The 15014-nt window shown below is 38.5% G+C and overlaps 1 protein-coding gene across 1 annotated transcript in view; it reads left to right on the top strand.

Moving 5' to 3' along the window:
• Nucleotides 1–15014, top strand: part of LOC126235028 (guanylate cyclase 32E-like) — a 434536-nt gene that overhangs the window by 286314 nt on the left and 133208 nt on the right. The window contains exons 16-17 of the mRNA XM_049943763.1: nucleotides 7731–7871; nucleotides 7955–8078. Of these exons, the coding sequence (XP_049799720.1) occupies nucleotides 7731–7871; nucleotides 7955–8078 (265 nt within the window). The remainder of the gene's footprint in view (nucleotides 1–7730; nucleotides 7872–7954; nucleotides 8079–15014) is intronic.

Below are 15014 nucleotides of genomic sequence, written 5' to 3'. Positions count from 1 at the left end.
CATTGTTCAGTTTGGGAGAAAATATTGTGCTCCATCTTACTGGGTCATACATGCAGTCTCACCGACTAATTGTGTTCGATAACTTCTTCATATTGTTCAATCTGATGAAGTCACTAAATGAAAGAGGACTTTTTGGAGTTGGAAGTATTGTATTTTGTTGAGAAAAAAATCTTATTTATTCACAATAAAGATCAGGTGCTGACAAAAAGTGGTGAGTTTGGTTTTCAAGTACTTAGATTTATTTCTGAATCTGGAGGCACTGTTTACACAAGAAGTCACTTGACCAAGGAGCTTTTAAAAAAAAAAAAAAAAAAATGGAGTCGCATGATCGATTTATGATTGCACGTTTGATATGTATCATTTGGACCCAGCACAGTTTCTCCCTTTGCTTTAAGCCCGTTGTTCAGTTCATTCCACAGACTTGTTAACTTCGCTATGTGTGTGGAGATGTCTTCTCCCTGAGTCCAATTAAATGTGAAAAAATCTCAACAAATCTTGAACAGCTGGTGGTTTGATGAGGCTTCATAATTCTGCTTCAGTGCCTCCCATGCTTGCCATTTCTTTGACCATGATCTTCTGATACACAATGTCTGTAACTGCACTTGTAATCGACTATTCACTTTACGATAAAAATCTGACTTGGCTTTATGATCCCTTATTGCTGGATCATTAGCACCTTCACCTCAGGTTTTACTGATTTGTCATCTGTTATGTCTAAAGCTCCTTTATGATAGTCGGTTAGATCTCATATTTTTCTCTTCCACATTGGCCAATCAGTTTCACTATTCAATGACTTCATATGTTTTAACATTTCTTAAGTCCTGAGACTGGTCTGATGCAGCTCTCCATGCTACTCTGTCCTGTGCAAGCTTATTCATCTCCTAGTACTTACTGCATCTTACATCCTTCTGAATCTGCTTAGTGTATTCATCTCTTGGTCTCCCTCTATGATTTTTACCCTCCAATGCTAAATTTGTGATCCCTTGATGCCTCAGAAAATGTCCTACCAACTGGTCCCTTCTTCTTGTCAAGTTGTGCCACAAGCTCCTCTTCTCCCCAATTCTATTCAATACCTCCTCATTAGTTATGTGATCTACCCATCTAACCTTCAGCATTCTTCTGTAGCACCACCTTTCGAAAGCTTCTATTCTCTTCTTGTCATTCCATTATCCGCGTTTCGCTTTTGTTGATGTTCAACTTATATCCTCCTTTCAACACACTGTCCATTCTGTTCAGCTGCTCTTCCAAGTCCTTTGCTGTATCTCACAGAATTACAATGTCATCAGCGAACCTCAAAGTTTTTATTTCTTTTCCATGGATTTTAATACCTACTCCGAATTTTTCTTTTGTTTCCTTTACTGCTTGCTCAATATACAGACAATAACATCAGAGAGAGGCTACAACCCTGTCTCACTCCCTTCCCAACCACTGCTTCCCTTCCATGCCCCTTGACTCTTATAACTGCCATCTGGTTTCTGTACAGATTGTAAATAGCCTTTCGCTCCCTGTATTTTACCCTGCCACCTTTATAATTTGAAAGAGAGTATTCCAGTCAACATTGTCAAAAGCTTTCTCTAAGTCTACAAATGCTAGAAACATGGGTTTGGCTTTCCTTAATCTTTCTTCTAAGATAAGTCGTAAGGTCAGTATTGCCTCACGTGTTCCAATATTTCTACGGAATCCAAACTGATCTTCCCCAAGGTCGGCTTCTACCAGTTTTTCCATTCATCTCTAAAGAATTCGTGTTAGTATTTTGCATCTGTGACTTATTAAACTGATAGTTTGGTAATTTTCACATCTGTCAACACCTGCTTTCTTTTAGATTGGAATTATTATATTCTTCTTGAAGTCTGAGGGTATTTCGCCTGTCTCATACATCTTGCTCACCGGATGGTAGAGTCTTGTCAGGACTGGCTCTCCCAAGGCCGTCAGTAGTTCCAATGGAATGTTGTCTACTCCCGAGGCCTTGTTTCAACTCAGGTCTTTCAGTGCTCTGTCAAACTCTTCACGCAGTATCGTATCTCCCATTTCATCTTCATTTACATCCTCTTCCATTTCCATAATACTGTCCTCAAATACATCACCCTTGTATAGACCCTCTATATACTCCTTACACCTTTCTGCTTTCCCTTCTTTGCTTAGAACTGGGTTTCCATCTGAGCTCTTGATATTCACACAAGTGGTTCTCTTCTCTCCAAAGGTCTCTTTAATTTTCCTGTAGACAGTCTCTATCTTACCCCTAGTGAGATAAGCCTCTACATCCTTACATTTGTCCTCTAGCAATCCCTGCTTAGCCATTTTGCACTTCCTGTTGATCTCATTTTTGAGACGTTTGTATTCCTTTTTACCTGCTTCATTTACTGCATTTTTATATTTTCTCCTTTCATCAATTAAATTCAATATTTCTTCTGTCACCCAAGGCTTTCTACTAGCCCTTGTCTTTTTACCTACTTGATCCTCTGCTGCCTTCACTACTTCATCCCTCAGAGCTACCCATTCTTCTTCTACTGTACTTCTTTCCCCCATTCCTGTCAATTGTTCCCTTATGTTCTCCCTGAAACTCTGTACCACCTCTGGTTTAGTCAGTTTATCCAGGTCCCATCTCCTTAAATTCCCACCTTTTATCAGTTTCTTCAGTTTTAATCTACAGTTCATAACCAATAGATTGTGGTCAGTGTCCACATCTGCCCCTGGAAATGTCTTACAATTTAAAACCTGGTTCCTCTGTCTTACCATTATATAATCTATCTGATACCTTCTAGTATCTCCAGGAGTCTTCCATGTGTACAACCTTCTTTTATGATTCTTGAACCAAGTGTTAGCTATGATTAAGTTATGCTCTGTGCAAAATTCTACCAGACGGCTTCCTCTTTCATTTCTTACCCCCAATCCATAATCACCTACTATGTTTCCTACTCTCGAATTCCAGTCACCCATAAATTTTCATCTCCCTTCACTACCTGAATAATTTCTTTTATCTCGTCATACATTTCATCAATTTCTTCATCATCTGCAGAGCTAGTAGGCATATAAACTTGTACTACTGTAGTAGGCGTGGGCTTCGTGTATATCTTGGCCACAATAATGCGTTCACTATGCTGTTTGTAGTAGCTTACCTGCACTCCTATTTTTTTATTCATTATTAAACCTACTCCTGCATTACCCCTACTTCATTTTGTATTTATAACCCTGTAGTCACCTGACCAAAAGTCTTGTTCCTCCTGGCACCGAACTTCACTAATTCCCACTATATCTAACTTTAACCTATCAATTTCCCTTTTTAAATTTTCTATCCTACCTGCCTGATTTAGGGATCTGACATCCCATGCTCCGATCCGTAGAACGCCAGTTTTCTTTCTCCTGATAACTTCGTCCTCCTGGGTATTCCCCACCTGGAGATCCAAATGGGGGACTATTTTACCTCCGGAATATTTTACCCAAGAGAACACCATCATCATTTAACCATACAGTAAAGCTGCATGCCCTCGGGAAAAATTATGGCTGTAGTTTTCCCTTGCTTTCAGCTGTTCGGAGTACCAGAACCAGCCGTTTTGGTTAGTGCTACAAGGCCAGATCAGTCAATCATCCAGACTATTGCCCCTGCAAGTACTGAAAAGGCTGGTGCCCCTCTTCAGGAACCACACGTTTGTCTGGCCTCTCAACAGATACCCCTCCGTTGTGGTTGCACCTACAGTATGGCCATCTGTATCGCTGAGGCATGCAAGCCTCCCCACCAAAGGCAAGGTCTATGGTTCATGGGGGAGGGGAAACAGAGATAAACAAAACATTATGCTCATATATGATGTTGATTAATAATTTAACACAAAACTTCTTTTTAAATATGTTAATAAAAAGAATTTACTGTAACAGGAACAGTGAGGACAAACAGGAAGGGACTTCCGGGTATGATGAATAAAGAAGATAAATTACAATTGGGGCAGTTTATTTTAAAAACAAAGGGATGTGTCTCAGCAGTAAAATGGCAAAACAACAAGACTGTGATAATACTAAGTACTTATCATAGCCCAAAAGATGTAACCTTTGTCAATAGGAAAAACAGAGATGGTACTTCATCAGAGGTCTTCTGTACTAAAGCAGTTATCGGAGGTGTGGATTGCTTTGATCAGATGCATGAGAGGTATGCAATTGGAAGGCAATCTCTAAAGTGGTGGCATCGTCTTTTCTTTTTTGTAACTGACCTGGAAAATGTTAACAGTTTCATAATGTGGAACTGTATGCATGGAGGAGGACATAACCAGTTATCTTTTCTCCTTCACTTGTGAGACAACTAACAGCAGGTCATGAAATCAAAAGAAGAGTAAGACCAAATTTTCTAAGAAGAAACAAGCCAGGTGTCAAAAGTGTACCAGACGAAGTTCGCCTTCAAGCTGGAAAACATTTCCCAGTAAAAGACACAAGGAAATGCTGCAGGTTGCAACACCCCCGATTAAAATTCCTTTTATTGGATTTTGTGTAATTTACTGAAGCCACCAAACAGTTAATTATTATGATATATGACCGTGTGCTTAATGGATGAAAGGCTATCGGTTGTTCTGCTGTGGTTTCTGGAGTATTTCAACTGAATGCGGCTGTTCTGAGACGGAATAGCTAATGATTGAAAGTTTGTCTATTATTAAGGATCACAAAGGTTGCGATGTACAAACTGATATATATTTCCTACTAACACACAAATTCTGAGGCAGTTGCTACCTTCGCCTTACACGTCTAATTGCGGTTATCTCTTTTTATTCATTGCTGATTTTCGGTACTTCGTCACACGCAATGCTGATGGTTAACATTCTCAACAATCCTCACTGCAATCCATGGTTGTTGCTGGCTGACGCGGCTGACGTGAAACACGTAATTCGGCACTTGTCACTTTCTGTTTCATATCACTCGCGAATTGGTATTAGTGAGGGTCAACCCCACGACGATCAGGGGGACGTGCTCACTCGTCATACTCCGATGAATTTTACCGTTTACAACTCACGCGACCACCATCCTTGCCCGTCTCTCCAACACTATCTCTCACTTAACACTCTCTAGTACTACTGCGCACTCGACAATAGGTCTCACTGCCTCCTGCAGCACTTGACAATCGACTCCTGTCTGCTATCGACCTGGGCGTCGGATACTAAAGTGCGCGTCATTTTTGTTGGCGGCCAAGTTCAGGTTCGTTCTGCACATCTGACGTCAAAAAATACAGTCAGCCAATGAACAGAGAACGACGTTGCCAGATCTCGACTGCAGAGCAGAGCACGGACGAGTGTCTTCAGTTTTAGAAACGTTCAGTCATAAATAAAGTAATAGATCAAAAGCAATGTCTTGATAGCAGACTTTGTTTTTTGAAAGTTTGGAAAAACCATTCTTTATACCAGTTGCTTCATTTTCTAATAATTAATTAAACCAAACAAGCAATAAGACTCTTAATTCAGGCGATAACAAGGAAAGGTGTTTGTATCAATTTCACGAACCGCTTTTTCGCAATAAAGAACAGCGGTAATTGTTTATTTCCTATTGTACTTCGATGAAATGCGAGTAATTCATAGGCATACCAACAGTGTTTGTCAGAATTTTCCGTGACCTCTTAGAATCCTTATGGAGAGACCTTGCATGACTAGCTGTGTTAGCGTAACGGCTAAGGCGTTGGGTCAGGAAGTGGTAGGTATAGAGTTCAAACCTTATGCGATGCTAAATATTTTTTTTATTTTAAAACAATATCGAAGTGTCTTACTTCACGAATTTTATTCGTTTGAACGCAATTTTTTGAAATTTCTAGTGCTTTTTCTCTTCATTAACCCTTTCGCTGCTGCAGTCACGTGCTCCCCGCATTCCGCGCTGTGTGCGATTTTGTAATCACTGCACTGCTCGCCTGTGCAGACACATGGTGTTCCCACTGCTTTGACACACTTATCATTCGATTTCACAAAATCTATTTGGCCCAAAAATTAGATTTTTACACATCTTCTTGACTGATACCTTCCCCCCATAAATGACTTAATTTTGTTTCGATGTTCAACCCAGTTATTGTGCAGCATTAAATGTAGTAAACCAGTGCACAAAATTTTGAAGAGTTTGCAGAGGTAAAAGTCCATAGCGTATACTTTCCGTATGGTCGATTTTAGTTGCCACAATGTTGAGAATGAAATGTGGACAAGGTACCTAAATTTCATATAAAATTTACTGTATAACAATATCTCATTTAATTTAAGTACCACATAGGTGTCGTATGTAATATTGAGAAATATTCCGTCTTTCGCGACTGTAATAAAAGTTTTATTTACACCGGGCGCGTTTGGCTTTATTTTAAAGCACTTCAGTCAGTCATAGGAAGTGGGGGGAAGGTATCAGCAAGAAGATGTGTAAAAATCAAATTTTTGGGCCAAATAGATTTTGTGGAATCGAATGATAAGTGTGTCAAAGCAGTCGGAAACACCATGTGTCAGCACAGGCAAGCAGTGCAGTGACAAAATCTCGCACAGCGGGGAATGCGGGGAGCACGTCTCTGTAGCAGCGAAAGGGTTAATGCGGCCGTGGTGGCTTTACTTCATAAACTGCGTGCTCCCCCCTAAACGTAAGCTTGCGAACTATACTATACTATGGCGCTGTTTCTCTTGGGGCGTGCGTCGTGTGCAACTGGCAACGCAGCAATCTCCCGCGTCTGGGCGGGCATGTGCGAGCCGCCAAGATAAAAGAATTCAACTATAGCATCTATGTTCGTGGGATCACGGATCCCTTACAAGGTTCTCCAGCACAAAGAAGAAGGAAGCACGAACCAACATGATGTGCATACACTGCAAAGTTCCTCTATGTGCACATACCTGCTTCGAAAAACTTCATAGAAAATAAATATTCCTCATAGAGGCATTGGTAAAATCAACATCATACATCATTTGCAATATAACCCTTGTATTTGAATAAACTGGTCACAAAAATTAATAATTTTTTTTGTAAAAGTTGCAGCTGAAATTAAATCTTCTCTCTTATGCTCTGTTTTTATTCAAACCTATGCAATACTCCCACCTAATGACCAATGGGACATGTAAGTCCCATTTAAAATATTAAAAAAACTGGTTGTAGCAATCATACACTCTTTATACATTTTACTTTAGAAGCTATTCTTTAAGCAAAATACAGAACAAAAATTTAAAGAACTGAGCAAAAAATTCCTAGGTCATGAAATGGTTACGGATAAAAAATAAATTATCTTGCATAGCTTACAAATCAGTCTGTCCAAAATGATGTGGTATTACATTCAAATGCCCTAAAAGCATGTACTAATTGACAAGTTAGTTCATTTTATTTGTGCTTATAAGATATTTGTGCTGCAGTTGAGCCAATGTTGTTGATATCTTTTTATGCATTACAGGAAAATTTTTTTAAAAAGTTTTTTTTTAGTGTCTAACTCCATTCCATACTTTTTTTGTAATTTTCAGGTGGTTTGAAGGGTGGTGGTGGGGGAAGGGGGGGAAAGGGGGAGGAAGAGAATGAGCTTATGAAATAAGACAAACTTGTAGTGAGAGAGGAAAATAGTATTTGGATTTAAGTTTTCCCATAGTATGCTATGATATCAATTCTACTTAGCTGTGCCAAACATTGAAATCCTATATAGAAACCTTAGCTTTTGCTGACTGACATAATCAGTGTGTGAATTTACGTTAAATGTATTTGTCTATTATAATTATTTTATTAAAATGAATATTACTTACAATTTTAAATTGCCTTTTCAGAAAACCAAATATTTTTGACAATATGTTGGCTATTATGGAAAAGTATGCTTACAATTTGGAAGAATTAGTGCAAGAGCGAACAAATCAACTTACAGAGGAAAAGAAGAAAACTGATGCTCTTTTGCATCGAATGTTACCCAAGTATTGCCATACACTTACAAACTGATACAAGTTTATATATGAACTTGCTAGGATAGATTCTAATTTTATGGCTTTATTTACAGAACTGTGGCAGAGGCATTAAAAAGAGGTGATCCCGTTGAAGCAGAGAGTTTTGACTGTGTTACAATTTACTTCAGTGACATTGTTGGATTTACTGAGTTATCTGCTGTCAGCACTCCATTACAGGTCTGCTCTTGTGTTGTATTTTTATTGACCTGAGACATCATATTATTGTAGAATTGCTACCACAGAGTAGGCATATCTCTGGCCTGAGCACAGTGTACTGTTCATATCCTCAACATTAGACTTGGATAGTTGCACGACTTCAGCATAACACTGTTTATTTACATTTTAAACTAATGTTACACATACTTGCCCTGCTTTTACATATTTGTCTATTATTAACACCAATTGTGAATGATTGTTGATGGTGCAGATGCAAATAAAACCACTTGAAAGAAGAAACCTTGTTTTCCATTGGTAAAAGCCTACCTGTATGTATCACACCACTATGTGCAAGCTTTATGTGCTGAAGAGTATTGAGGTACAATGTAATAAACTCACAGCATTAATTTATGTGATTGTGTGGCCATATATTTATGAGACAAGTGCTAGATAAATATGTAGTGTGTGTGTATTCAGCCAGTCACTCCATTCCGCATACATAGATTTTGAGAAGTGTTAGCCTGCAGATAAGTTTATATAATATATGTGTCTGGGTCATTTCTCCTGTGTTATAGAGATTTCCAAACCATTCTGCTTGCTTGAAAGTAGTCACAGAAAAAAGTTTTAGTAATGCAACCAGTGACATGGACTATGATTATGTGGGCTAATGTTTTGTTCTCCTAAGACGAACAAAGAATAAAAATATGATACCAAAAGTAAATAGGGAAGAATTTCATTCCAGTAAATATTTCAGAGTGTGCTCAGAAGACACCTAACAGATGCAAACTTTTTCAAAGGGAGAAGTGCATAAGTGTGTGTGTGTGTGTGTGTGTGTGTGTGTGTGTGTGTGTGTGTGTGTGTGTATGTGTGTGTTTGTGAATGTGTGTGTGTGTGTGTACAGAGCAGAAAATGCAAATTTTTAATGTTAGGTTTGTTGTACGTTTACTCAGTTTTCAAATAAATTTCATTATATTTATTTTATAATGTAATGAGAATTTGCAATATTACATTAAATATATTACATAAATGCATTAAAATGTTCAATATTATTGCATGCTTGTTGATTATAAAGAGAAAAAATGGTAAAGAAAATTTGAGGGGAGGGTTGGATTCGATGAACATGTACTGTAACACTAATTTTCTGCATGACAGAGTACCAAATTTGAATTTTTTTTAAAGCAGTTTCATTAGAATTGCCATGCAATGAAGTTGTTTTACAGTGCCCCTACTGCACAGTTTATGAAAGGAGAGACTCGGAAATATGATGAAATGTGGTACATGGCTATTCTGTCAATTCCCTTGTTGTAACAAACCAAACTGCCCTTACATTTTCCTTTTCAGAGCATTTAACAAAGTTTCATTTCAGATTCTGAATGTAAAATTTTAATATAGTACAAAATACACATATAAAATCCATGGTACTTTAGAACTGTACGTATCTCTCAATATACTTGCAATGTCATGAGGTTCAAAAACTGCAGAGCACTTAAGGGCAAAGCTTATGTCAGTCAAAGTCATGTTATTCAGTAAGCATCTGAATGTCTACTCCAGAGATATATCTACTCTGATTTCTGCCTATAATTTTAGGGAAGTCAAACATAAATTTTTCCTGGTAAAAGGATAACAAAAATGTCTACATAACAATAAATGGAACATAACATGTCACGTTACATAATATTCCAACTAACTACATCGAAATAAAAGTGCCTGTTTCTTTTCCTGATGAAGATTAAAATGTACAATGCAATGTTGAATGTGATACATTGTGTATGCAAGTAATATAAACAAAGAAGACATTTGCATACATACTGCACAAAGTTACACACATCAAGCACTTCATAGGCAGTAAATACGTAGCTGATAATTATTTATAACATAAATCATCATCCATATAAAAAAGGTCATTCCCCCCCCCCCCCCCCCCCATAAAAGCTCTTTGCATTTTTGAATCTTTAATTTCAGTTGGTACATTGATATACTTCCTTAACTCAACAGATGGAACATGTTTTTGTTAACAAGCTGTGTTGTTGTTGTTGTGGTCTTCAGTTCTGAGACTGGTTTGATGCAGCTCTCCATGCTACTCTATCCTGTGCAAGCTTCTTCATCTCCCAGTACCTACTGCAACCTACATCCTTCTGAATCTGCTTAGTGTATTGATCTCTTGGTCTGCCTCTACGATTTTTACTCTCCACGCTGCCCTCCAATGCTAAATTTGTGATCCCTTGATGCCTTAAAACATGCCCTACCAACCGATCCCTTCTTCTAGTCAAGTAAAGCCACAAACTTCTCTTCTCCCCAATCCTATTCAATACCTCCTCATTAGTTACGTGATCTACCCACCTTATCTTCAGCATTCTTCTGTAGCACCACATTTCGAAAGCTTCTATTCTCTTCTTGTCCAAACTGGTTATCGTCCATGTTTCACTTCCATACATGGCTACACTCCATACAAATACTTTCAGAAACGACTTCCTGACACTTAAATCTATACTCGATGTTAACAAATTTCTCTTCTTCAGAAACGATTTCCTCGCCATTGCCAGTCTACATTTTATATCCTCTCTACTTCGACCATCATCAGTTATTTTGCTCCCCAAATAGCAAAACTCCTTTACTACTTTAAGTGTCTCATTTCCTAATCTAATCCCCTCAGCATCACCCGATTTAATTTGACTACATTCCATTATCCTCGTTTTGCTTTTGTTGATGTTCATCTTATATACTCCTTTCAAGACACTGTCCATTCCGTTCAACTGCTCTTCCAAGTCCTTTGCTGTCTCTGACAGAATTACAATGTCATCGGCGAACCTCAAAGTTTTTACTTCTTCTCCATGAATTTTAATACCTACTCCAAATTTTTCTTTTGTTTCCTTTACTGCTTGCTCAATATATAGATTGAATAACATCGGGGAGAGGCTACAACCCTGTCTCACTCCCTTCCCAACCACTGCTTCCCTTTCATGCCCCTCGACTCTTATAACTGCCATCTGGTTTCTGTACAGATTGTAAATAGCCTTTCACTCCCTGTATTTTACCCCTGCCACGTTCAGAATTTGAAAGAGAGTATTCCAGTTAACATTGTCAAAAGCTTTCTCTAAGTCTACAAATGCTAGAAACGTAGGTTTGCCTTTCCTTAATCTTTCTTCTAAGATAAGTCGTAAGGTTAGTATTGCCTCACACGTTCCAAAATTTCTACGGAATCCAAACTGATCTTCCCCGAGGTCCGCTTCTACCAGTTTTTTCATTCGTCTGTAAAGAATTCGCGTTAGTATTTTGTAGCTGTGACTTATTAAACTGATAGTTCGGTAATTTTCACATCTGTCAACACCTGCTTTCTTTGGGATTGGAATTATTATATTCTTCTTGAAGTCTGTGGGTATTTCGCCTGTCTCATACATCTTGCTCACCAGATGGTAGAGTTTTGTCAGGACTGGCTCTCCCAAGGTTGTCAGTAGTTCTAATGGAATGTTGTCTACTCCGGGGGCCTTGTTTCGACTCAGGTCTTTCAGTGCTCTGTCAAACTCTTCACGCAGTATCTTATCTCCCATTTCATCTTCATCTACATCCTCTTCCATTTCCATAATATTGTCCTCAAGTACATCGCCCATGTATAAACCCTCTATATACTCCTTCCACCTTTCTGTCTTCCCTTCTTTGCTTAGAACTGGGTTGCCATCTGAGCTCTTGATATTCATAAAAGTGGTTCTCTTCTCTCCAAAGGTCTCTTTAATTTTCCTGTAGGCAGTATCTATCTTACCCCTAGTGAGACAAGCTTCTACATCCTTACATTTGTCCTCTAGCCATCCCTGCTTAGCCATTTCGCACTTCCTGTTGATCTCATTTTTGAGACGTTTGTATTCCTTTTTGCCTGCTTCATTTACTGCATTTTTATATTTTCTCCTTTCATCAATTAAATTCAATATTTCTTCTGTTACCCAAGCATTTCTATTAGCCCTCGTCTTTTTACCTACTTGATCCTCTGCTGCCTTCACTACTTCATCCCTCAGAGCTACCCATTCTTCTTCTACTGTATTTCTTTCCCCCATTCCTGTCAATTGTTCCCTTATGCTCTCCCTGAAACTCTCTACAACCTCTGGTTCTTTCAGTTTATCTAGGTCCCATCTCCTTAAATTCCCACCTTTTTGCAGTTTCTTCAGTTTCAATGTGCAGTTCATAACCCATAGATTGTGGTCAGCATCCACATCTGCCCATGGAAATGTCTTACAATTTAAAACCTGGTTCCTAAATCTCTGTCTTACCATTATATAATCTATCTGATACCTTTTAGTATCTCCAGGATTCTTGCTGGTATACAACCTTCTTTTATGATTCTTGAACCAGGTGTTAGCTATGATTAAGTTATGCTCTGTGCAAAATTCTACAAGGCGGCTTCCTCTTTCATTTCTTTCCCCCAATCCATATTCACCTACTATGTTTCCTTCTCTGCCTTTTCCTACTGACGAATTCCAGTCACCCATGACTATTAAATTTTCGTCTCCCTTCACTACCTGAATAATTTCTTTTATCTCGTCATACATTTCATCAATTTCTTCATCATCTGCAGAGCTAGTTGGCATATAAACTTGTACTACTGTAATAGGCATGGGCTTTGTGTCTATCTTGGCCACAATAATGCGTTCACTATGCTGTTTGTAGTAGCTAACCCGCACTCCTATTTTTTTATTCATTATTAAACCTACTCCTGCATTACCCCTATTTGATTTTGTATTTATAACCCTGTAATCACCTGACCAAAAGTCTTGTTCCTCCTGCCACCGAACTTCACTAATTCCCACTATATCTAACTTTAACCTATCCATTTCCCTTTTTAAATTTTCTAACCTACCTGCCCGATTAAGGGATCTGACATTCCATGCTCCGATCCGTAGAATGCCAGTTTTCTTTCTCCTGATAACGACGTCCTCTTGAGTAGTCCCCGCCCGGAGATCCGAATGGGGGACTATTTTACCTCCGGAATATTTTACCCAAGAGGACGCCATCATCATTTAATCATACAGTAAAGCTGCATGTCCTCGGGAAAAATTACGGCTGTAGTTTCCCCTTGCTTTCAGCCGTTCGCAGTACCAGCACAGCAAGGCCGTTTTGGTTAATGTTACAAGGCCAGATCAGTCAATCATCCAGACTGTTGCCCCTGCAACTACTGAAAAGGCTGCTGCCCCTCTTCAGGAACCACATGTTTGTCTGTCCTGTCAACAGATACCCCTCCATTGTGGTTGCACCTACGGTACGGCCATCTGTATCGCTGAGGCACACAAGCCTCCCCACCAACCCGCAAGGTCCATGGTTCAAGCTGTTCTGTATTGAATTATGTGTATATCAGCAGATCTATTCATTTCAGTTTATTAGCGTTGTTGTATCTGAACATATACCATATTTTACAGACTATAAGACATACTTTTTTCTCTAAAAAGTTTCCTCGCAAATTTAGGTGCATCTTATCCTCAAAATTAATGTCAAAATGTCTAGTGTTTGATTTAAAATTCCAGCCAGTCTTAAAAATGGACATATATTCTATGCCACTGGAAACCTATCTCTATCTGGCAATATTGGCAGCTGCAGTGCACCAATATGACAAACATGAGTTGTGGGGATCCACAAGCTTGTTAACAATGTCTCCCTTCTGCCCCACCATCCCAAACCCAGAACACTGTCTAGCCTATGATGCATCATTCAGTCTATGGTTCTAGTGAACTTTAATTGAAAGTGATTGTGCTATAGGTGGCAGTGCAATATTTTTGTTAGTAGGTAGTTTCATAATAATGAAAAAAAAAAAAAAATAAAAGGTATTCATATGATGTGGGCTATAAATTGAAAGTAATATAATATGCAGAATAACATGGAAACAGAGCAGCTGAGCAGCATTTCAGCCCTCCACCAACAGAAAAAACTGTTCGTATTTGGCAGGCTACTAAAGAAAAACGGAAAACATGAGGAAGACTAAATGTACAAATAAAGAACGCAATGCAAAATGGTCAAAACTGGAAGGTAACATACTGAAATGGATTGAAGGATACCATCAAAATGGCATTGGATTTGATACAAAAGTGATTCAAATACGCACTCATAGGCTAGCACTACATTGTAACTTAACAGACTTTAAGGATGGTGTGTTAGTTTGTGCTACAGGTTTATAAAGTTTCAAGGACGTAGCATGTGAACCAAAACCAAAATATTTCACAAAATACCACAAGAATATGCAGAGAAAATATCACCTTTCCATCATTTTATTATTCAACATCTAAAGAAAAACAATGTGGAACTAAGCGAGATAGCAAATATGAATGCAACTCCTCCGACATTTGATGTACCGAGTAACAGAACTGTTGCCATGAAAGGTGCTAAAACTGTAACTATACAACCAAGTGGATATCAAATTGTTGTCCTTTCATGTTGCGTTGATGATACTAAACTTAATTCAGTGATCATTTTCAATTCCAAAACAATGTCAAAACCTTCTGAAATACCACCAGGTGTTGTTATTTACATACATGACAAAAGTGGGGCAGATGAGGCAGGTATGAAATTATGGATTAACAGAGTGTGGGTGAGAACGGAAGGTGCTTTAATGAATAACAGTTCTATCCTTGTGCTAGATCAATTTAGCAGTCATTTGAAAAATTCTGTGAAAGAGAAACTGAGATAAGGAAATACAGAGCTTGCCATTATTATGGAAGGACTTACTTCACAGTTGTAACCTTTTGAAGTCTCGATAAATAAACCATTTAATGTGTATATGAGAGAGGAATGGAACAAATGGATGAAGGATGAAACCCAACATGAATTCACACCAAAGGGGGCTTTGAAATGACCTGCAGTCTAACAAGTGTGTCAGTGGATAAAACCATCGTGGTCTAGAGTGGGAGAAGACATTATTGTTAAATCTTTCAAGAAGTGCAGCATAAGTAAGGCTCGATGGCATTGAAGCCCATCTTATAT

This window comes from Schistocerca nitens, chromosome 2, assembly GCF_023898315.1.
Source record: "Schistocerca nitens isolate TAMUIC-IGC-003100 chromosome 2, iqSchNite1.1, whole genome shotgun sequence".
NCBI classification, from domain to species: Eukaryota; Metazoa; Arthropoda; class Insecta; order Orthoptera; family Acrididae; genus Schistocerca; species Schistocerca nitens.
This window is presented reverse-complemented; position numbering and strand designations above follow the sequence as displayed.